Source organism: Chroicocephalus ridibundus, chromosome 2 (assembly GCF_963924245.1).
Source record: "Chroicocephalus ridibundus chromosome 2, bChrRid1.1, whole genome shotgun sequence".
In the NCBI taxonomy this organism is placed as follows: domain Eukaryota; kingdom Metazoa; phylum Chordata; class Aves; order Charadriiformes; family Laridae; genus Chroicocephalus; species Chroicocephalus ridibundus.
The window spans coordinates 134,017,532-134,041,767 of record NC_086285.1 but is presented as its reverse complement, the minus strand read 5'-3'; the positions used below and the strand labels follow the sequence as shown (position 1 = coordinate 134,041,767).

Sequence of the window (24,236 nt, the reverse complement as noted above, 5' to 3'; positions counted from 1 at the left end):
AACACAATACCATTTCCCACAAGCAGCAGGCATAAAAGTTTCCCAGTGAGGAATGAACTTGAGCTTCAGAGATGGGGTAAGACTGGCCCAACCTCAGGAGTTCACCTTGTCATTCAGATAAAAATTTCCTCAGACTTCAGGTTTGCATCCTGTGCTCTGGCTCCTGTCTCTCCCTACGTTTTAGAAGAAGTTCTGTATGAATATTTATAACAAGTAGCTACAAGACGACTTGAAAATTCAGCAAATATGATTCAGGCAGTTTGTAGGTGCTTAAGTACCAAGAGAAAACCACTGCTCTACTTGCCTCCACCACCTCACACATTTTCTCATTTTGCAATATTAGGAGTTAAAAAAAAGGGCTCACCTGTCAATATTATATATACTTACACATAGGATATGCATGTCTAAAAGCTCCAACAACACCAAATACACTTTTTGGAAATAAGGGCTAGTTTGTTAATATGTAGACTTAAAGGTTACAGTGTCTATGTGTGCTTTTCAAAGAAAACATGCCCCTTTCCAGCGTTGCTCAAAAACACTAGAAGACCTGTCTCAGGTATGGTATGTAGAGTACAGGTATTCACTCACTCATAATGCCATAACATTCATGTGGAAAGGATACTGTACACTTAACCAAACAACTTCAAATGTAGGGCTGTTGTCCGGGTCCCCAGCCGGTGCACACACTTAAACAGAAATACACTTACTTATCCCACATGAAAACCTGGCCTTATTGCATGCCTCCCCAAAGAGAGAGTTACCAAGGCATGTAAAGAGCAGACTGCGGTCGCTTCATAAAAAAAAGACTCTATTGGGATACCTTTTTGATCTCAAAGTCACTTTGAAACAGCTGTGTCAGTGTCACATGCTTGTTTTCAATATTCCCTCAAAGGACCTGTGGTTCAGTGCTATGCGTCAAATACTCACATACCTTCATCAAATAGAAAACTCATGAGTCTGCCATATGTCATGATAAATACCATGGTTTTTTTCTGAAATAAGTACCATGCAGAAATCTCTTTGGCTTCCTGGTCACTCGGGAGCAGTTTTTTGCTCTGATACATCTTGCAAGAAAATCAGAGACTCAAACAGAAAGGCCAGTGTGCGGGTTATCATATAGATTCGTTTTGCTCTCAGCTTTACAAAGGCAAGAAGGAGCCTGTTCACCCAGACAGTTTGCTTCCAACAGATTTGGTCTGGATAATCCTTCAAATAACATCGTCTTCACATCATTTAATTTATTAGTGTATCTCCCTGACATCTGATGGTTCCCAAATATCTTACGTGAGAGAAGACGGTGCACTGGCAGCTGCTTATGAAAACACGGAACGGAAATGCAGCTTTTTAAGGACATTCGATCTGCCTCTGGGTGAAGGGAAAGGCACAACACCCTGGTCTGTCCACTCCGGCATGACACAGCTTAAATGACATGTCACAGCTGAAAATCCAGCTCATGAGATGCCTCTGACGTTAGTGAGGGGCATGTTGTAACGCACAAAACATTACCATCCCAACCAGAAATACCACAGTACATGTTTCAAAAGGTATAAGCAATTGATGCTGGTCTACACTCAATTTATGGTAACAGCTATAAAAAAAGGATATGAGCGGAGGTAAAAAAAGCAGTCACCGTAGAGTTAAATTGCTTTCCTAACTTAAGAAGGACACATGGGGCTGGGGTAAAGTGGAATAATGCTCTCTTCTCCATTATGGCAAAGAATAGCTGTTCTCATGCAGACTGTACCTGCTGGTAATTCACTATCTCCTATATTCTAAATCCCAGCACACTTCCCCCTGAAGAGCTACTGTGTGATTCTGTGAACGGTGTCACAAGTACAGGTACACTCTAATCATTACGTTAAAACTTTGTTTTGCAAAAAGTTACCACTTAGATCTCATTTCCAAATACTGAGAATGGATTTACCTGATTTTTAAAATAATTATTCTTGCCTTTTTTCCTCCTTTAACAAAACTCGTCGTGAACCCTCTTTAATTTTCCTTAATGTATCCAGAAAACCAGAGTCAGTGAAGCCCCTTCTCACAGCTGCAGGAAGGAAAGATCCCTTGTCGCCGTTCATACAGTGAACGCAAATATTCCCTGGAGCCAGTGCTTGAAGCCAGTGATAGACTGCCTGAATATGACTTGCATCTTTGCCCCTGGCACTCTTTCCAAAATTTAAGCATCTGATTTACTGAGAATTAAGCGTCAGTAGGTCAGTTCAAAGGACGTTTTACTCATTTTATTCCAATAGTAGTTTTCAGTAAGTTCTTTTAATAAGTTTACAGCAAGACCTTTCAGCACACCACAGATAAGATCTCAGGGCTGGAAGGAATCCGTATGTAACTGAGGAATTAAACACCTCTGGGGCAAGACAGATGGGATGGTAGCTCTAGTCTTATGATACCTAGGCTGACCAAAAATGCTGAATCATGGGTTACATGATACTTCATATAAGAAGAATAAAGAAGGTAAATAATCTTTCAATGACCAACTCAGCAGTGAGCAAACACAGGCTCTTAAAACAAAATCAATTAACTACTGACAGTCTACAGTGTTCCTTGATATAATATCTATTGAAAAAACAATATATTCACTTATCTTTCAAGACATTAAAACACTTCAATTATTAAATATGAATGACTAGGATCAAATATAATCTCTTTGTCTCACAGTCACATTGACTGACTTTATCGTTTGGCACAAAAAATAACTTCACCTTAAAAGCAAAGAGTGGCAATAAGTGTCCTGGCCAGAAATGATGGTGAGATGAAGATACATATTCATTACCAGTGACCATCCTCTGTACTTGACCATAACTTAGCTTCAGCAGCCATTTGTCTTTAAAGTATTGGGAGCGACAACGCAAATGATAACATTTCTGGTAGCACATTCAGATAAAGGCTCATAACAGGATTTCCCCCCCCCCAAGTATGTTGAAAACAGACACCAAACTCAAGTTCAACCCACACATTAGCTAGAAAACGCCACTTATCTTCAATCAGTGTTTTCATGTTCTGAGGTATACTATACACAATACAAAAATTCGTGGGAATTAAGATAGTACAAAGGCCATCCCTCACACTTTTAAAAAGAGACAGTCATAGTTCTCTGTCATCTTCAGCATTGGTTATGGTTAGATAGGAAAGCACATAGAGCATAAGCTTTAGTAGGGAGAAACATTAACAAAATCAGGATAACGCAGAACACGTGAACCTAAATGGAGAAGAGGACATAAGCAAGAAAAGTGTTTTGTTCATATAACATAACAAAGGATGTAAACATAAGAAAAAGTATTTCTTTCCTTTGAACACTTCAATTACAAGTGCAAGCATTCAGCTGGTGGCAGACACTTTTCTTATGTGTGGTAGCTGTTCTTTGCAGTACAACCAACCAGCTAACTGCTTTCCTAAAGTCCTCTGAGCATATATGATGTGACCTTCAACCCAAAAACAACCAGTAAGTGTGCAATTAATTAGGGTTCACCCCAGAATGAACACTGTGGGACAATCCAGGAGATTGTGACAGGACTTGTGAAGGAATACTGAAATGTCTTATATGACACTCAGCTCTGTTCTGAAGTCATGCATAAAGACTCTGCTAAGTCATGCATAAAGACTCACCCCAAGACAACTCTTCGTCTGCTCTACAAAGTCAAAATAGGCATGAGTGTGAACTATAGAACAGCCTTATGGAATATAAGAATCAGGCCCCTAAAATATAATAGTTGTGTCCTCTCCTGGCAAGGCGTTGTAGCAAGCCTAGCCATAATGCACCTGGTAGCTAAGTAAGTATCAGTGTCTTAAATCTCCTCTTTCTTGGTTTGGTGGTTTGGTTTTTTTTCCCCAAAGGAATTTTTTCACCTAGGGGATTAGTTACTGAAAACAGCACACAAACTCCTCACGATTTCCAGTCAGGCTTGGGATAATTATACCTTCTGTAATCCACAATCCACTAGTTAGCTGATAAATCAGCGTGCTTTTCACAAAGGAGGAATACTCATGTTACAGTCAGTAATGCAAACCAAAAAAAAAAAAAACCCACAGAAAAAAAAAAAAGAAATCAACAAAATAAAATAAGGATAAATGAGCCATGCAGTGAGACAAACAACAGAGAACACTTTCAACCCCATCAGGTTTCACATAAATTTAAAGAAGGAAAACCCCACGCTGCAGAGTCACAAAGGTCAATATTTTACCCTTCAGTGTATGTACATCAACGGGGGTTATGCAAAAAATGAAGGACAGAGTGTGACTGACTAGTAATTTTTTTTTAATGACTTAACTTATTTATACTACCTTTTATACTCGATCAGTTAATAGTCGCACTGAGCTTTAAGGAAATATTCATGTGAGAAAGAATGACTGGCACAAGAAAGACCTGTAGAATCAATCCCAAGCAATTACTCTCTATTTGTATCCAAAGGGCCAACCTGTGATATAAAATACCAAATGGAAAATCTGAGTGATATTTATTGATAACATTACTGCAAGGTATACTCGACCTATAATATTCCTTTCTTACTAGCTAACCACAGTTTTTATTTCTTGGCATACACACATCTTGCTCCCTCCAATTTCTTGTCACAGAAACCTGTAAAACACCCGCTGTTCATAGACTGTCACCTCGTTGTGTCTCACCTTGCTGTAAGTGAAGTCAATGACACGCCGTCATTGACCTCGAAAGGAGCAGGATTTGTCCTGAGATGCCTAATCCAAAGCGGGACTCCCCCTTAATTCAGTAAAGCTTTGGATCAGACCTAGAAGGGATCTTAGCAGAATCAAGAAGTGGTGAGACACAGCCACATACTGAAACCACACCTGAGTATTTATCTCACATTCCTAATCTTTTACATGAAAGGGATTAAAAAGCAAGCTGTTCCTGTCAACTGCTTGGGTGCTATGCGGCTTCTGAATGATTGAACAGGCATCTGCAGGATAGCTATGCACACTGACATGGTTTCATCTCTTTCTATAGAAGTTCGAAGGGAGCAAATCTCTGAATTTGAGGCTTTACAGTGTATTTCCTCATTTGGTTCCCAACTTTCCCCTCTCAAAATCCCACCGTCCTTTCTACTACAGAGGAAAGAAGATGGTTTTGCCTCTTGTTTCAGGTCAAACTAGCAACTCACCACATAACAGAACAAAAGACGAGAAATCTGAAAGTGGTATTATCCAAACACTCAGATAAAACCTTGCCACAGAACCTAACACAGTCTGTGATGGCTCCAGACTGTGTGGAAGTACATCCAACTGATTCCAGCTTATCTCGCTTTACATGCAGCTCTGCTTGTTTGCTTATGTTCCCCAAGTCTGAATGTGCTGCGACAGGTTTTGTTCTCCTTTATGTCATTCGGTCAAGTTTCTACAGCCGTCTTTGAGATGCCATGGGTGTAGCTGACTATAATTTTGGCTCTCATATATATTTACAGACTGAGGGTCGCTAGAAAGAGAAACCAAGTGCATGTAATATGGTGAATTCCATCTGCTAGAATCACAGAAATCACATCAACTGGCATTAATTTAGACAGAAGGCAACTGAAATAATGAAAACCATTTCAACACGCATACAAGTGCAATGTGAAACTCCCTGTAGCAAGAAGGCACAGAACTATAACATTCAGTCGAACCACAACATGAGGGAAAAGGGAAATAAAAAAGTTAAAAAATAAATATTTTTACATCTTGGGAAATGAAAGAAATGGCCACTTTGATTTGCAAAATCTGAGGAGAAATCTGGCCTGAGTGGCCAAAAGGGGACTTTCTGAAAAGCTCGTGGTTGGCCTAAGTCCTTTTAAGCAAATCCAAGATGGGGCACTGTAATCATGAGAAGAGTTCGGTCATCGGCAAGCACTCGAGCAAGTTGAACCATCCTATACTTCTGCGCTTATCCGCCAAGCAAAAGAATGATCAAATGCTAGTCAGATTCATAGGCAAAGAACATAAGAATCAGTATTTTAGTTCTGCCCTATTCATCTGGTCCACCTTACTGTCTTGACTTCTACCTAGTCTTAGGAAAACACTAATTAAGCACATGTCTCAAGCCCTTTTGGTGATAGCTTTCTTTTCTATTTTAATAAAGAAAAGCGTGCCCCAGCCGGGTGGCTCCAGGAGGAGGATCTCCTCCTGCCTGCGTCCAGGAGAAGAGGTCTGTTGCAGACCACATCAGCGACGTTTCAAGCCGTGCAGGACAGAGGAGCTGGTCCCTGACTCCTGCAGGCTGTGTAGCAGCTGTGTCACAGCAGTGCTGGGGGGGCTGATGGATGCTAGCTTGTACCAGGGGATCGCGGTGTGTAACATGGCCTCCCTGAACCCTTTTTGGCACAACTTATGCCCATCTGCTTCCCCTCTGCTCCTTCTCCTGGAGAGGAACATATGGCCTAGAATATGTATCTCAGAAGCAGAAAATGTATTCATATCATTTTCTAAAATATTCTGAATACCTTCTTCTTCCCCCTATAGGCTTTTATTCCAGTTATGAACCTTATATTCTGGCACAATAAATAATTTTTTTTACAAGAGTAAGTCCTTCCTTGAACAGTTAGTCAGTCCACAATGAAAAACTAAACTAAAAAAAAATGTGTATTGCACATCAATGGTAAGAAGTTGCTATTGCAAGTAAAATCTTTGCCAGGATTCTGGTTTTTGTCCATTCCACCATCACAGTTTAATACTTACCTTAGTCCAATAGCGTTGCATCCAATAATAAATCAACAACAGAAGAAAATAAAGGTACAGTTAAGCTGAACATAAACATCTAATCACACAACATTTTTGCTCTGAATGGTTCAAACTGGAGACAAGCTTCCACAGTTTCCCTCACATTAAATAGTAGCTCACATCACAAATCGAACAATGAAGTTCCTCAAGAAGCAAGAAAAGCCTTCTTTTAAATAGCAGTACCAACATCTGTTTGTGCAGTCCCGCTTCTCTAACAAGGGTAAACTTTTCCACTGTATCCGTGAGACTTTTGCCAGCTTGCCTGTCTGAAGACAGCAGTACTGGAACAAGGCTTCATCTGAATGTTTCCTCATTTCTGCCTAAATATATACAAATTTTAGAGATATATATATATGTGTGTGTGTGCATGTATAGAATATATAGTTGTTTAAATACATATACATGCATACATACAAATATATATGTATGCGTATATATATGCGCTTTAATATTTTAATACTTTTATACAGAACACTCTTAATTCTTGATTGCAAAAATGTAGTATAAGAGAAAATATACTGCAGTCCTCACCCAATGTAAAACCATGGCAGACAGCGGCTGTTGACATTATTCTTTGATACCCTATCCCGTACACCTTGTGAGACACTGATACTACTCCTCTGCAACGCCTGTAATAGGACAAGTAACAATACTGATATGTATGTTTCTCACAACAAAATGCTTTTCTAACAGAAAAGCAGGTAGTGTTCTCTGTCTGTATTTTCATCAAAGAGTTTAACGTGAAGTCCATTAACAATCATACAGATGTTTCTGGTTAAATACAACAAAAGTGGAGTATAGCAGATGCCTAAAATCAACTGAAGTCAACAGGATTCCTTCTGTTGATTTCAGAGGCTTTTAGGACAGATTTGGGTGTATTCACGTCATGATATGTAGATTTTTAGATTCTTCTTCTCTGTAAATATTTTAGTGAAAGTTGTTGATTGATGCATGTCAGATACATGGGTCATGAAACCATTTTCTCCCGTCTTTGCATTAAGGACACTGTTTTTCCTACCTTTGCTGCCACAGACGAGTTGGGTTTCTCCAGCAAGTCCCAGAGCTTCTTCCTTTTATCTGGGCAGCAGGTATTATCAAACTCTTCCCCTTCTCTCTCGCGCAGTGTCTCTGCCTCTCTCCTCAGCTCCTCATTCATCTGCTCTTTCTTTTGATGGTATCTTGCCTGGCAGCAAGATTCTAAATATATCTCGTCAATCCCCCAGTAATCAAGCTCCTGGCCAAAAGAAAGAGCACACATTTCTTCCATCATATGTAGTTTCCCTGTCCTGTAGAAATTCAAAATGGAAGTGAAAGCCCCTGGGTGTCGATCAAAAAAATATTCATTTTCATTTAGATTATAGTCATCACATACTTCTAGCAGAGATTCATGAGTATTGCAGTCTCTGAGCTTTCCTAATCGTGTCCTTGGAAGTCTGTCCAAAGTCCTCCACAACACTTCATGGTTGAGCCCACCAACATTTATTTTAACTCTCCGCGAGCAGGCTTTGCTCCTAATGATCTCCACTGGTTCTGGAGGCAGAGAAAGGGTAGACCTCGAAGACTTTTTGTTGATCCCTGGCGGAGCCTTCTCAGCCATTCTGAAAAGGATGCAGTTGTAACACCAGAGTCTTTAGTAGAATGAGCTTGGAGACTACAAATATTTGGGCAGAGTCTTCTTCAGATAGACAGCTCCATTTCTGAAGCTAAAAAAGACAAAAAATTAGAATATCGCAATGTACAATATATTCCCCAATCTCTCTCTGTCTGTCTCCTTCCCCGCTTTCATATGCAGATGAAAATTTAATGATGGTAATTTGCTCTCTCTACAGTGAGACTCTTTTGTGGTAATATACAGAACCACTGGCACAACTGGAACAGCTAAGAGCACTATGTTTAGGCAAAGGAAAAAATTCACTGGAATTTCTGCATTCACGAAAATCAACTGGGACAGTTTGTACAGAGGACTTGTTTTTTTGTTGTTTTGGATTTTTTTAAAACCAGTTTCTGCTTTAAGACCAGTTTTCTGGTCTAAGCCATGTCAGCTTAGTCTGATTACTTGCCAATTAATATGTGAGGTATGCTAATGGAAAGATTGTAGAGATATCCGTAAGGAAGAAGTGAAATGGGAGCTAGCTTCCCTTTTATTGAATAATTCAAATTTGGGAGATATATTCTGAAACTGAATGAAAGAATTAGAGCATATCAAAATCTCTTGTGAAACCAATCTGCTTCCCTCCCCCTCCCAACCCAAACCTTGATTCACTGTATTCTTTCATGGCCAAACATTACTCACCAAACAATTCAATTGCCATTCTGACAAGTCAAATTTTCTAGCACCGGACACTGCTGATTTCTTTACAAACAGGTCAAAATAATCCTGACTCTTCTGCAGCCAACCAAACAGTAATACATGGTTACATAGGCAAGGACTGTGCATACCATGCCCTGGCTCCTCAGAAAGGTTCTTCTCTGTTCCGCTTCCTCACCTGTTGAGTTGCCGCAGGGACATGACTGCATGACAGCAATCACCAATCTCAGTTTTAATAACCCGCAAGTGCATCCTCGCTCGCTGTGCCTAGTGCTTCAGTAAACTCTGAAGTGCAGCTGTTTGTCGCCAAATTTGGAATATCAGTATCAAACAGGAAGGAAGGAAACCCACCCACCACCTCTACTATGGTCAGTTATCTGAAACAGTGCTTAAATAATAACCTAGGAATGGTATCATGGCCCAAAGGGAAGAATATTAAGAATGCTTAGACAAGCTTGTCTTCCAAAGAAGGAAAGTCTTCCTTAGTAATTTCCCTGAGTAGACATCTCCTCCTCCCATTCTCTGCAAATCAGCAATTCAACAGTCCAGTCTTTTCGGTCTTTTTTTTTTTTTTTTTTTTTTGAAGTGAAATAACTCCAGCTTTAAAAAAGCACTCGGTGTGACCAAGAATTTGATCCTTTTTGCAGAGTAAGCATGAAGGCTGTGGTATGAGGGATTGTTACCTATAAATAAATCGGAGTAAACACCAGGGAGGGAGAAGAACTACTTGTACTAAAGGCCCATAATGGCACAAGAGCAAATGGGTAAAAACTCGCCATGAAAAAAGGTGGAAATTTGAAAGGCAATTAGGTCACGAAGACCAGATCCTCACCAGAGCAGTGAGGGTCTAGAATAATCCTGTACTAAAAGTACCAGGAAAAACAAAGAATTATTTCAGCATGTAATCTGACACGCTCATGACAATGTTGACTACGTTGCTAGTATAAAAATAAAATTACTAGACCTCATTATATCTAAACTTCAGAAGTTCCTCCACCAACATATCAAGTAATAATAAGGCTCATCCATGTATGATACAGGTATTAACAGACTTCCTCATCCAAAGACATCAGGGAAAAGGAAAATTACCCATCAGAGCAATATTTATGTTTACAGATTTATTTTTTTTTTCAGTTGAGTGCATTACTCATGGTCTTGTTAACTCCCATGATGGCACCAACCCAAAACACCATCTTGTTAGCAGTTTCGCTGTCAAGCTGGACCTACTTCAAAAACACAAGGGGCCTTGTGTATTCTGCCTCTTCCTATCCTGCCTCCAGCACTGCACTATGAAGCTCCCTCCTGATCTCCCAGTGCAACCCAGAGCACCTCTGTGCCTATTTACGTAAGGGTTTAAGCCTGTAACATTTACCTTCATTCATGAAAAAGACAATATGATAACTTCACTTGCAAAAATAAATGTCATATCAAAACCAAAGCCCTGTCATCAGTAGGTTTACATAATATATATTCCTTTCTGTTATGTTTGGTTTATGTTTTGCTTCTTTTCTTCTTCGCCTTAGGCTGATTCTTTCTCTGGTTTTGCCCTCCTCCTCATTGCCCTAGATGCAAGGGGATGATGGGGGGTTTTCCAAGAAGGGGGGGGAACTCAGGTCTTCGCAAGGTGTCCTCACCTAAGCATCTCCTAATGGTCTGTGATGTATTTATCAGTTTTCTGACATAGAAACAACCACATAGACATTAAGCAGTTATGAGAGGGTATTTCTCCACAGTGGAAATATTTACAACCTTTTTTGAAAAAATTCTTTTAGGCTTTAATGCACCATGATGTTTCTCCTTTCAAGGATGTCTTACATAACAAAACACAAGAATTTAAGAAATTCATAGAGAGGTTCTGTCATTCTCCATGAAATCAGTCAAGTCTTCGGGCAATTTCTGCAGCGGTTCACTAGTTTATTCACCATTGAATCTCACAGGGTTCCTTTTTTTTATTATTAATATGTTTTTCCTAATATTAGCAATACTGAGTAAAACACAGTACAAATCAAGCAGTTGATCTCATTAATCTTTGGTTAACCATACCGTCATTTGCTTTTCTGATTACAAAAACTAAAGCTACGCAAGACTACGCATTGTTTTAGCTTTTATGCAGTGTAGTTACCACACAGATTCGTAAAACAATGCAAAATTATAGTGTCACCAAGACTGGCCTAAAGCTGATAAAACATTTTCTGATTTGTCAGTATAATTATTGGTTGCGTCTTCCTACTTGAGGAAACGTGGCTTTTCTAAAAAGCTTTAAAAATGCTGGTTAACTGTGGCCATACTGAAGTTAGCAGTGAAACACCATTAAGTTTAATCTTTAGAAGACTGGATCCAAGGTGCTATGTATGTACATATGTACCTAGGGATGAACCAGCATTCACAACACGTAGCACTCTGAAAACATCAAAAATAAAAAGCGTCTTCCCAAATGAAGAATCTTGAAACGTGAGGGCTATTTTTACCTTTTTACAGAGCTCCTTTCATTGAAATATATACAAGCAGTAGGCAACGTAACTTAAAAAAAAAAAGCTTTTAGTTTGCTTCCTAAGTTCCTTTCTTCGCACCTTATTTTGTTTTCTGCTGATAAAATTTTAAAATTTCATCCTGTGCAATCCCAAGCCTGGACTACAGAGCCTGTATTTAACTGTGCCTTTAACAGAAATGTAATCAATACTCTCTACTTTAACTACATAACATTTTAAACTTTATAATCCACATTATAAATTCCACACAAAATCACCAGATCTTGCATTATGACAAAATTATGCAAGTGAAGTTACCTTTACCATTCATTGAATAACCTTCCTGGATTTTAGCTACTGCAACTAACTCTTCAGACACTGCAAATTTTGTCCTGAGAAGGCTTAAAATATTTTTCAGTTTAGTTTATTGCATTATCCTTTTGGCTGTGTGCAACTCCACCATGCACTTTGTCGACCATGGGCTAGTGAGAAATGCGACTATCCCTTGGCAGGCAGGCAGCGCCGGCCGGCTGCTCGTCAGCACTGCTTAGCAATCAGTAGAGAAAGACACAAATTCCAGCTGCAGATATATAATAAGAGCAACTCCAGATAAAAGTGATTTTCTTTCCTTGCAGTAATAGAACGACTTCACAGGAAAATGCCCATAATATTAAATAAAATTCTTCCAAACCAAAGCCAATTCTTTCCATTAAATAAAAGTTAAATCTTGCAAAACCTACTAGTCAAAAAGCTAGGGAAAGCCAGGATGGAGGTCAAGTGTCATACAGCTTTCAATGGTGTGACTCCCCCCACACCAATCCCTTCTGCTTTAAGTGATCGGATAATTATGTACCATTTCTTTTCATCTTTCTCATCCAGTTTGGCCTCTGAGGTTTTTTAGCACGTCCTACTACAAACCGACACTACATGCAAAGGGATGAATTTCCCTCTGGGAGCTCTCACTATCCTACCTGCGTGCTTCCAGGTTAGCCCAGAGTCTCCCTTCTCAACATCACTAGGAGGACATTATTACCATTGCTTGATAAGGGAGAAATGAAGGTCATGGATGTCCAAGGTATCCGATAATTTTGAGATAGCTGCTTTTTTCAGGGTCCTTAGCATTTTTATCGCATTTGATGGGCATGCCTATGTGAGCAGATTAAACCCTCAGGCAGGAGAACTCAGTTGCCTGTGCTGTCACATCACCAGGACATTGCCTGGCACAATTAGGACTCTCCCAAATAATTTGCAGGGATGGCTAGAGCATCAGTACGCTTCAAGGTCTGCTTCTGGTACGTGGTTTCTCCACAGCCATCTGCTTTGGAGCCTAGGTGAGTTTAACGGCACACACAGAGGTCACCATGGCAGCTGGCCCGAGCAGCACTGGCCTCTTCCATGGACCGGCCCAGTTGTACCCTGCATGTGCACGACCTTGCTCCAAAGAGAGTCACGTCCAAGCTACTTTTGCTTGCCTCAGTCATAAATTTCCCTCCAAATCTCTGCCGTGTAATTTGCACTAAAGAAGGTGGAGATGCTGCACTACTTGAGCACCCTCCACTGCTGGAGCATGCCTTCCCTGGGCACTTAAAGCATTGTGAGACAGAAGCAGCACGTGGTAAATATGAAAAGTCCGTATCGTAAGGCCTCCAGGAAAGGGGAGCAAACCTGCTTTGTTCTGAGTTTTAAGAGACAAACTTTTTCCATCTTAATATCTTCATCTGTTTTTGTCAGAAGATGGCCTTTTGCCAAAACTTGACAAGTTGTTTGCAAGGCAAGTTCGTATTAATTCATTCCCTTGCTTTGGAAACAAATGGCAGAAGTTTTCAGAATTTGTTGAAAGTCTCTTTGACATTTTTGAAATGAAATCTAGATTTCTAGTTCTAAATGTAATGATAATGTTTAATTTTTTTTAAAGGTTAAGAAAGCTCTAGATCTAAACGAGACATTTTGAAATTATTAAACAAAATATTTTGAGTGATGCCATTCAATGTATTTTTTTCAGGCCTGGAAAATATAAGATCAATATTTCTTCAGATTCCAGACAAAAGGGCTCACTGAAATCCAGAAAATTCTGGGGAGATAATTGTTTCTTTGAGCAGTTCAGCTACTAAAAATTACTCATTAAGGTATGACATAAATCAGACCTGCAGTCCGTATATAATGCAGATATGTAACACTTTCTGGAAAAACTAGCTTTAACTTTCTAAAAAGCCTTAGAAAACTTGTGCCCACCTCAGTGTCTGACTCTTAGAGCCTATAACCTGGAATACAGCAAGTTAGTCAAGAAAATATAGAGCAAGTTGGTTGTGACAAACTAATACGTTTCCACTGAGTAACGAGTTTTTAGAGCTTTATATGCTGGCTTATTTGATCGCACAATTTCTGCTTTGCTGTAATAGCTCTGCTACCACATCATACCTATCAAATGCCTGGCTTTTGATTTCAAAATATGAAGACCTGCAGTTTCTTAATGGTAAGCTGTGGGATCTTTATTAATAGCATTTCCCCTTAATTTCATTTTTTTTAAAAATGGCTGAGATGATAGCTAAAATTTTGAAGAAAAACACCACACTCAAATGAGGTGCTCGTTATTTCCATTTCCCACCTTTGAAGAAGTCACACCTCCTCACACAGTTAAGGATTGGCAAGCTGAAGGCAGGAAGTGTCAGGAAACATGTCAGAGTATTCCTGAGCATCGTGTGTATATCTCAGATTCATACCCATATGCAGGAACATGCGCACACATACACAGGAGAGAATTAGCTGAGCTTTGACTGTCCGAACTACCTGTGACAGCCGTGTCGGCACTTGGGCTCAAGTCGTCAGAGCCAAGGGGCTGAAACCACTTGAAGCCACGTGGCCTGAAGGGGCAGAGATGGAGCCTGAACCCGTCTCCTTTGTGACGGAGCTCCTCGAGCTTCCCTCGAGCAATGGCTGGCTCATGCCAGACCACAACCATGGCCAGAGCCATCGCTGGTGGATGGTGGGGACTGTAGGAGAGCTGTGTCCTTCCATGAGTTGTAGCCTTCAGAGTTCTGCTTATAGCTAACAGATGGGTTGGTCTATGGAAAGTAAGATTTTCCTTTAAGAATACATCCTCCAAAACCAGCTCTTGAGGTGTTACTATCGCTAACTGGTCTAAAGCAATGATTATTTCTATTTCATAACAGACCTCACAGATGATTTATTTCTGGTATGTGAAAAATTAAACGTTGGCTGCGCAAAGTCTCAAAGATCTGAAGGAAACAAAAAAGATGGGGCCTTTTATAGACGAACTTTTCAAATCGACTAAATCAGTCTGTCTGCTAACTCCTTGTTCTCACCATCTTGAGCACAGAAGTGTCTTTTAGATGGATGAGCTGAACTTCACCGGGGAGCAGCAGACTCAGAGGCTTTATATATTCCCTAAGAGCCTGCAATAAGAAAAGCCAGACAGAAATAGGTAAGGAGACAGAAGACAGAAAAAGAGGGAGAGTATAACTAATAAAACGTTTGTAAAATCTTGTGGTCACACAAGCTTGGCAGTTTTGGCATATCTGAGTTTTTTAACTACCCTAATAGCACCTGCAATTACTTACTGGAGCTCTTACTCATGGTCAAGCCGCATGGGTGGGCCCTAGACTCCACTACAGGTGATGTGGACAACTTATACCAAAAGGCTGAATGTTCTTGATGGTATTTAGTGTAATTTTACCTCAAGACTCATATGGAGTTTAGGACTCAAGTGGCCTTTTTGAGTAGGACCTCGCCACAACTCTGGAGCCGAGAGATGGTTTTGGAGCACGCCCTCAGACTGCACTGAGGTCTCAAGAGAGCGATGAACGTGGCTTTACAGTCTGTCCCAGCGCTGAAGCAAGATCACCACCAGTCTTTATTCCCAACCAGCTCTACTTCTCTGTCTTTCCTTATACGCAATGCTCTGCTGTTGGTGCTTGTGGCAAGGAGGGGCTATATAATTCTTACAAAACAATCCTGATGCATTCCTGCTCGGTTTACAAAAACAGTTGCGTTTCCATTGCAGCCCAGGTTGAAGCATCTCTTGTTTAGGATGCAATTGTCTGTGGTGTCTGCACTTTACTATTTATGTTTACAATTGGTTGCTAAGGGCTGAGTTATTGCTTTCACCAAAGATACTGTCTTTCGCTGCATATTTAGCCTTGCCTGGAAATTTCAGAGGGGATGAGCTGTCACAGAGAAGTACGAGGCCGAATGGCAGATCATTTTCTTTAGTTTCAAACAACTAGATATTACAGAAATGTGGTTATGCAAGATCCTCATTTCAGGGCTAAATCAGACTACATACTTATACCCTGGCTAGCACTCTGGATCCACAATTTGATTGGTACTTCCATACAATTCTTCGAGAAGATACCGGTTACGGTAATAATAGTAAATACATTAATATTAATAAACTACAGCTTTAAATTGCAATTTATTCATCCACTACTTGATTTTTTTTTCTAATTGCATTGCAGTGCATTAAGATGATGGAAGATTGTCAACGGGTCATTTGTTCTTTGAGGAGGGACTATTATAACCAGTTGTCCTAAACCAATTAGTTTTAGGGCTCTTCTAAACATGTTATCTTCCATAGCCCTTCAATCTTCCACTGCTCCCTACCAATAACATGGCTGCCAAATAGCTGAAAATGCGTTAAGAACTTCACAGATGTCTTTTTGTTCTCCTTAACAAAAACTTGCATAATGTAGTACTGAATGATGGCTCTAGGTTTCTAGGCAGGGAAATATTACAGAATATATAATACTATACTATACAGATAGACAATGATGTCTGAAGCAACAAGGCACACTGAGAAGGGTGAGACTTTATCCCTCTTTGGATGAAACTGCATGCACAATTCTGGCTGTGGCACTTTGTCCAGAATACTAGTATAATGTTTGAATTTTCTCATAGAGGACAAACATGCAACCCCACCATTCCACATCTACAATTAAGGAAAGCATGGTCGTATTCTTAAGAAACTTCTTTGGAAATTAAAACATTTAGGTTCAATTTTTGCTGCCTTCAAAAATTTCATTTTGAACCCTTTCTAACTGGACTGTTCGCTGTTTCAATCAAGGAAGGGATAGACCTACCTAGACAACAGAGACGTGGCCAAAGATTTCAGTTTAAGATAGGCAGATTTACTTAAGAGATTCTTATCTCAACCCAATGACTCTACCCAGTAGGACTACAGCCTACGTTCCTATCCCTGGTGCTTCACAGAAGCACTGAAGCCGGAACGAATGAACCAAGGCCTTGATTTTTGGGTGACTCAATTCTGACAAGCGCCTTTGTACACAGCTGGAAATGTCCCCAAGGTCATAGCATCAGCAAGGCTTCACAAAAAGCTTTTATCATTAAAAACTAAGACAAATTTCAGCCTAGGCTTGATTTTGGAGAATCTATACCTTCAACTTTTTGATGTCTTAAACTATGCCATGCCTTGAAAAAATGCCCCAACCTACTACTAAAAATTGTCGTGTGGGGCCTATGACAACCTGTCACCTTATTTTGCCCATCTTACCCGGAAAGCAGAAAACTTTGATTCCTGACTTTATCTAATGTGTTTTGGTTCCACACCCTGCACAAAAGTTTGGGGACTGGGTAAGGGAGGGCAGTTCTTAGGGACTCCAGTTTAACACTGTAGAGAAGAAGCAACACTTCATTTTCATACTGATTTTTGGTCCTACCACAATGGAGACAACATAAGTTCTGGGAAGCAGAATGTCAAGCCTAAAGGCAGATGAATACCAGGAGTACTGATATTTTTGACACTCAAATTGACCTAACAATAGAAAAAGGTGAGGACTCACTATCATGCACCAGCCCATGCTACTGCTGCTGTAATTCTGAAATCAAGAACAGCTAAAAGGAAAATTTTCATAAAACTGCCACTATAAATTAATTTATTTACCTCTATCAAGCCAAAATGTATTTTTAAAAGCCACAGCATCCTCTTAAAAAACGTGCTCCATCAGAGCCATTAGTTCAGAGTTTCTAATATTAAACATGCAAGACCCAAGTTCAAAGAAGGGTGCGGGAACCTCTAAGGCAGAATCAACATGATACTTCACGGTCATAAAGAAGATACTCTGAACTCCCATGCAGGCCCAGTGCATAGGCAGGATCAAAAGGGACACAACACACACACATGACATTATAAGTCTGGAAACCTCCTCTTATGCGAGGCCCATAAAACATGGAAGTCCTTCAGAAGAACTGAACAAGGTTCACTCTTTTCAAAAAAGAATCATAGAATCATTTAGATTGGAAAAAACCTTTAAGATCATTGAGTCCAACCATTAACCTAGCACTGCCAAGTCCACCACTCAACCATGTCCCCCAGCACCACATCTACACATCTTTTAAACACCTCTAGGGATGGTGGCTCTACCACTTCCCTGGCCAGCCTGTTCCAAAGTTTGACAACCCCTTCAGTGAAGAAATTTTTCTAATGTCCAATCTAAGCCTCCTCTGGCGTACTTGAGTGCATTTCCTCTTGTCCTATTGCTTGTTACACCTTGAGGTGGTGGTAGCAACCAATTGATGTAATTGCTTGGTTATTAAACATTCACCCAGAGACCACGTTCATCCCTGGTGACTCAGACCCGTGGTTTGTATTTAATAGGCTACTGCTAAGCCCCTGGATGGCTGAAGCGATGGAGACCACCGTACCTGTTTGTACTGAGCAATAATGAGGCAGACTGTGCTCGAAAGGCAACAGGCATGAGTCTGTAGCTGAGGGGCATGAGCAATCCTTTGGCTGGGGTGGATCTTGGATTACAAGAGGTGAAATATTTGTTTGCATCATGTTAACCTAAGAAAGGCATACAAGCTTGATTTCCTACTTCTGGGTAAGTACCCTAACCACAAAGCTACTGAACAAAAGCTAAACATTTTTACTAGGTGATCTACAAATATCTCCTCATTTTCAGAGCGGCCAAACGTTCTCATCCCTTCTTTAGTTCAAGGGGAGCAGAAGATACCAGCACCGCTAGTGCTACTTTAATGAAATGCCTAAATAGGGACTAAAGGGACCAACTATTGGCAGCCAGGATACTCCTGAATATAAATGTGAGCACAAGGCTTACCCAGTTAAGAAGTTTGCTCTATGTCAGCAATAATGAAAATGGACAAAGCATGAGATGGAAATATTCTAGTAGGCAAGAACTTCTAGATGGCACTGCTGTCAAGGTAGATCAACTCTGCGCGCTATTAATCCCAGCAGCCACTGGATGAACACATACAATAGTGTTCATAGCTTTGTGATTTCAAGGCTAATTAGTCCAGTTCACTGTTTTGAGTCTGCTTAAATACATTAGCGAGCTGCTTCTAGATGCTGCAGCCTGCCAGCACTTTCTGCTCAAACTATCCCAGGATCTCTCTAATATATTCAAATTTACACTAAAGGTATGGCCATAAATTATAGCAGGATTATTCAGTCATCTGAGAGTACATCCAGCTGAGATGAGGTCATCAACCTTGTACGTAAACCAAAACCTCACGCTTTAAGAGAGCAAAAGACACAACTGAAAGCTCCGTAGAAAGCAGCATTATGGCCTCATTTTAAGTTGTTGAGTTTGGTTGTATTTTTTGTATCTCTCTGTATAAAATACAGCTAATTTTCTAAAAGTTAACTATTGATGAGGCACTGTGAAAAACTATTTTATTAACTGTCTTGAGATGTCTTATTAATGCTCTGAGGCAAATTTATTCTGTATTTGGACTGTACTGCCATAATTGATTTCTATTTCCTAACTTGTTCGGCAATCAGGGGGAGAAGCTCATCTCCAGTGTCATCAAAGAAGATTACGTTTGAGAGCTTTGTTCAGTTAATTATCAGCACAGCTTTGCATTCGTTTCCTCGTTACGTGGTTTTACCTAAAGGGCTGATGTTTATTTCCTAACACAAGCTAATACGCGAATACGACGGCAACATGAAGAACACCCTGCAAGAGCAAACATGACTTCCCAGGGAGAAGCACTGACCAGTGTAGGGGCTTCTCCTGTTATCACGTGCCAGTGCTGCGATAAGAGAGCTGCTCGGCCCCTCTGTCTGCGTTCGGACTGTATCTGCCCAATTTCACAGTGCACCGCGGTCCCCCTGACATGGCATTAGGAGAGGTAAATTGGTAGATTGCCATTGTTCCTTGTAAAGACTACAATTGCTGCTTATCACAGCCTACTCCTAAATACTCAGAGCTGCATTATGCCAGCATGACATATATTATTTATTAGCTAATAGATTGTTGGTTCTGACTCTCTTGCTGCTGCCAGCAGTGATGCTACTAACTACTCTTTATAGTTATCCGGAGGAGGAACAGGGCCGTATAGAAGCCGGACACCTAAGTCACAGCTGATCTGCCATTACTGCTAAATATAGACTTCCTGCATTAGAAACAAAAAAAATTAAAACCCCCACAGATTTTAGTGGCCTAAGACTTTTCCATTACTGTTTCCGTATTGCTCATGCGGTCACCATAATCCACAAATGAGTACATTCAAAAGAATATCCATTACTTACTGATGATGCAGTTCATACTTGTGAAAAAAAAAACTTGAAAAAGTAGCTCCTCAGTCTAAAAACTCCTCAGTTTACCCCAGCCCTCCAGCCTTGGAAGAAAACAAGTGAAACTTCAGGAGGATGCCAACGTGTGACTTGCATTGAAGTTTCTGCATGTGCTGTGACGAGCATCAGGAAGGGCTAAAAGCAGAACAGCCTTTCCAGTCCTTCCAGCTTTAATGGAGAATACAGGCAGTTTTAAGCTTAATAGATTTTAAATATCTTGACCGATGCATATTATATCTAAGGCTTTTATGGTATTTAGTGATCTGGGAAGCTATACTGGGACTGTCTTTATACCTATAGCTAACCAAGATAAGAAACTTCCAAGTTCTGTTCAATAAAAAATCGAGTTGTTCAGCTCCTCTGTTCACTTTTTGTATTTAATCATATGATTTAATATACGTGCATTTTACTTAGATTGGATTTGAGCATCACTATGCAGTCCATTTATTACAGCATGCAATATGATATCTAAAATTGCACAATACTCAGGAAAAAAATTCAAAATAATGAAATTCTTTCCAAATCCTTTCCATATAGCCAGAGAATTACAGATAAATAAACATAGAAATCTATGGGATTGCACAAAAATTACATTTACAATAAGAACAAATCTAGTCTATAATGTCCCAAGCAATTTATTTTCACAGTATCCCACAGAACACTGTTGTATATCTTAGAGATCTCTGTAATTAAAAATTGGAAAGTTCATTTTGATTTACAGTTAAAATTATTGTTAGGAAGTAGAGACTTATTTCTACCTGCTAAAATGTGAGTTAAAACAGTATGTCCCAAAGAATTATTATAAAATTCAAGAAATTAAATACCCAGTGCCACTTCCTCAGCAATAACTGTAAGAGAAAGCTGCCGGGTACTTATCAAAATCAAAAAACATTTTCTCTTAGGGTGCTCACATCCGATAAGAGTAGAAACAGCACAACCCAGCAAAGTAAACAACGGCCTGTTTTTATTGTGCATCCAAGTTTATGATATACAGACACACATAAAGTAAAAAAACTTATTTCTAAAAATGAAAAATACTATAGAAGAAGGGAAAGTCCTTTCAGAGGCGCTCGTTACTTAACTCCAAAAGCTGTGAGCGTACTGTTGCTGGGTCAGAAGGTATTATGCAATAACATGACGAGTTAATAGAAATGACCCCTGAAAACATCCAAAAGTTTCATTTTTAGAATGTGCGTATGTGTACTGTGATGAAGCTGAAGTGGTTCCCAACTTTAAGCGTTCCCCTCTCTGGCTCCTGGCTTTCCCTCCTGGGCTCTGCCTGGTGGGAGCAGCAGGTCCATACTCTGGAAGAGCAAATGCCTTTGGAGGGGTCTGCAGCGGGATCCCACCACGCTGCAGTGGCCCCAGACACTGCCCCCTTCACCAGGTACCTCATCTCGCATTCGCCAAGACTCCTTTCCTCTAAACCATGCAGACTCCAGACCAGACAGCCCCTCCCCAACGTGCTGTTTATGTAAGAGCAACATACGGAGTAAAACACTGGTTGAAATCTCCTCCGGCAGGTAGCTTTAAGTATAAGAGCACCCTCAAAAATATAGGAGCACCATCAAAAATATTTTACCTGGGCTTGTAGTGACATGAAGCTCAAGGAAGTCACATAAAATCAAGATTGTCTTCTAAAAGTCACAGTAGCAAGCTGTTTGGCAAAAACCCAAACGTTGGCAAGAAAGCTATTGCGAATCTCGACTCCTCGCCTCGCCTTGAATGGCAAGCCAGAATTTGCCAATTAACTTGCACTTAGAAAAAAAGGCTGAGCATGAATAAATAAATACATATGATATGGCATCGTTACGGCAACGGGACATTTCAAAAGGCTGCAGCCAATGAAAATGCTCAGACTGAAGCGTGCTGGTCCAAACAGCACTTCTCCCTCATCTCGAGCTGAAGATGTTTTCGGTCTTACTGTCTGCATATGTCTGAATGAGGCCAACCTGCTGAGCCCCACTGACAGCGTCTGGCTGAGAAAGAAGGAGGCAAGAGCAATTCGAACAATGTGGAAGCATCATTTAAAAATAAAATAAAATAAAATAAAATAAAATAAAAAACTAAAAAAAAAAACACCAAAGCAGCTGCAAGTTCTAGTAAAGCTGAGCGAAGAGACAGTTTGTCAGTTGCTGTTTGAATGGAAATGACAGCAGCGTAAAAAAACAGCAACAAACTTTTTTGAGGTAGTACACCTCAAGATTTCCAGAGCTTTGCTAGGACACCTCAGGTGATCCCAGAGCACACAAATCTCACAAGCGGCATGTACTGACCCACCCTGCTCCCCTGAAAGTTCCTAGTAAAACCCCCTGGGAGGAGGATCGCGCCCCAGGCTTGGTGGGACGTTTAGTTTCCCAGACCTTGCCAAGCCTCTAAGGCTCAGTGCTAGCTCTGCACTAACTTGGATAGGACACACCAGCTGAGACGAACTTGAAGTCTTAAGTGTTTTTAAAAAGCAAAACCTCACCAGACAGGCTTTTCCCACTCCCATTCCCCTGTCCAGCCTGGCTGCTATTCTTCCTCCTCTAAACCAATCCTGGCAGCTCCTCGGAGCTACAGTATGGGGTCACTGAAATCCTTTGCTTAGATGTCCTTTTAATAGCAAGGTCTCGATGATGGTGTATTTGCTACGGAATGTTGCCTCCACCTGATGCTACTGACACTTCCCTTTTTATGCAAACATTTAAAAAGTGACAATTTTGGCAGGGATGCTAGAAATGGTCTCATCTGCAATGAATTAAAATGCCCAAGAAACGGCAAATATACTGCTTATTTATATCTTAATCATTATGTAACTTGAGTTGAATGAAGTCCAAGACCCACGATAAATATGGACAATACATACATAGGGTATGAACAAAGGTCTACCTTCACCCGGACAGTGAAATTCTGACATAAGAAACACACTGAACGGGTTCTAGACACCATGCAGTGAACATGCCTGTTTATAAAGACACTTAGGTTTTTAAATCTAGGGGACTGACAGCACGTTACGTATCTACAGAAAGCATCTATGCCAGTATTTTTTAGACCAGCACAATGCTACAGTTTTCCTTCTTTGACAGGGGATTTTTCAGTCCCCGGGTACACGGGGTAATTCAAATGACAGCTACCTACCGAGAACGCCGAGGTTTTGTATCATCAGGTTCCCACAAGCGCTATTAGAGCATCGGAAACAAATGACGAGCCTTTATCTTTAAAGCTCACCCACGGCAGGAGGTAGAATACTACGAAATGTCATTTCTCCCCCCTCCTCCCCTTTAGCAGCTCTGAAGGAACAACAACACAAGCCACGGTTTCCAAAGCGCTCCAGCCTGGGGGCTGCATTATTCCCCCTCAAACTGATCCAAGAAAGAAAACCCCTGTGTGGGTCCAGCCCCGCCGAGCCTGTCCCCTCTTACCGCGGGGCGCTCCCCGCCGCCGGGCTTCCCGGCGGGAAGAACGGCGCATCCCTCCGGCCCGGGCGACCCGGGGGGCCAGCCGGCCAGCGTTCGCCTCCCTCGCAACTCCCACCGCTGCGAGAGGCGTGGAGGACTCGGTCTCTAATTAAAAAAAAAAAAAAGAAAAAAAAAAAAAAAGAGGCACCCCAATAAATAAAACCGAACGGCGGAGGAGAGATGCCCGTCCCCTTACCTTGCTCCGCGGGAGCCCGGGGCACCGCCGGGGGCTGGAGGAGGGATTCCCCGGCGCTGGCAGGGGCTGCTCGGGCTTCCCCGGGCACTGCGCGGCCGCCAAAGCCACGGCGAGAGGTTTGTTTTGGTCGCTCCTTCCCGGGGAGGGTTTTGCTCTACATTCCCGTCTCCACATCACCGCCCCCCCCCGGCACGGAGAGGACGGGGGGTGGGAAACCACGGCAAAGGCATCTCCCTCCTAAACGCCCCCCCTCCCCACCCCACCCCCCCCCCACCACGGCAGATGGAAAACCCGCCGAACAAGCAGCGCGGCGAGCGGCTGGGGTGGCAGGCGGAGGACCGAGGCGCGGGGTGGGGGGAAGGATAAAAGCCGAGCCCGCGTTGCCCTCGCCCCGCTGTAATCCTCGGCTGCATGAGAGCTGCCGGCGCGGCCGCCCGTGTCTGCGGCTGTGCGCGGCGGCGGTGGCGGGGGGTGGGGGGGGCGGGGGGGACACGATCGCTTCAGGCCGGGGCGCGGAGGGCGCGGGGAGGGGGGG

General features: G+C 41.4%; 1 protein-coding gene across 1 annotated transcript in view; it reads right to left on the bottom strand.

The window, feature by feature from the left end:
• The window catches only part of KCNB2 (potassium voltage-gated channel subfamily B member 2), a 202,475-nt gene extending 178,531 nt beyond the window's left edge, over positions 1 to 23,944 (bottom strand). The window contains exons 1-2 of the mRNA XM_063327045.1: positions 23,702 to 23,944; positions 7,736 to 8,420 (exon numbers count right to left, since the gene is read on the bottom strand). Of these exons, the coding sequence (XP_063183115.1) occupies positions 7,736 to 8,314 (579 nt within the window). The 5' untranslated portion in view covers positions 8,315 to 8,420; positions 23,702 to 23,944. The remainder of the gene's footprint in view (positions 1 to 7,735; positions 8,421 to 23,701) is intronic.
• Positions 23,945 to 24,236: the final 292 nt, after the last annotated feature.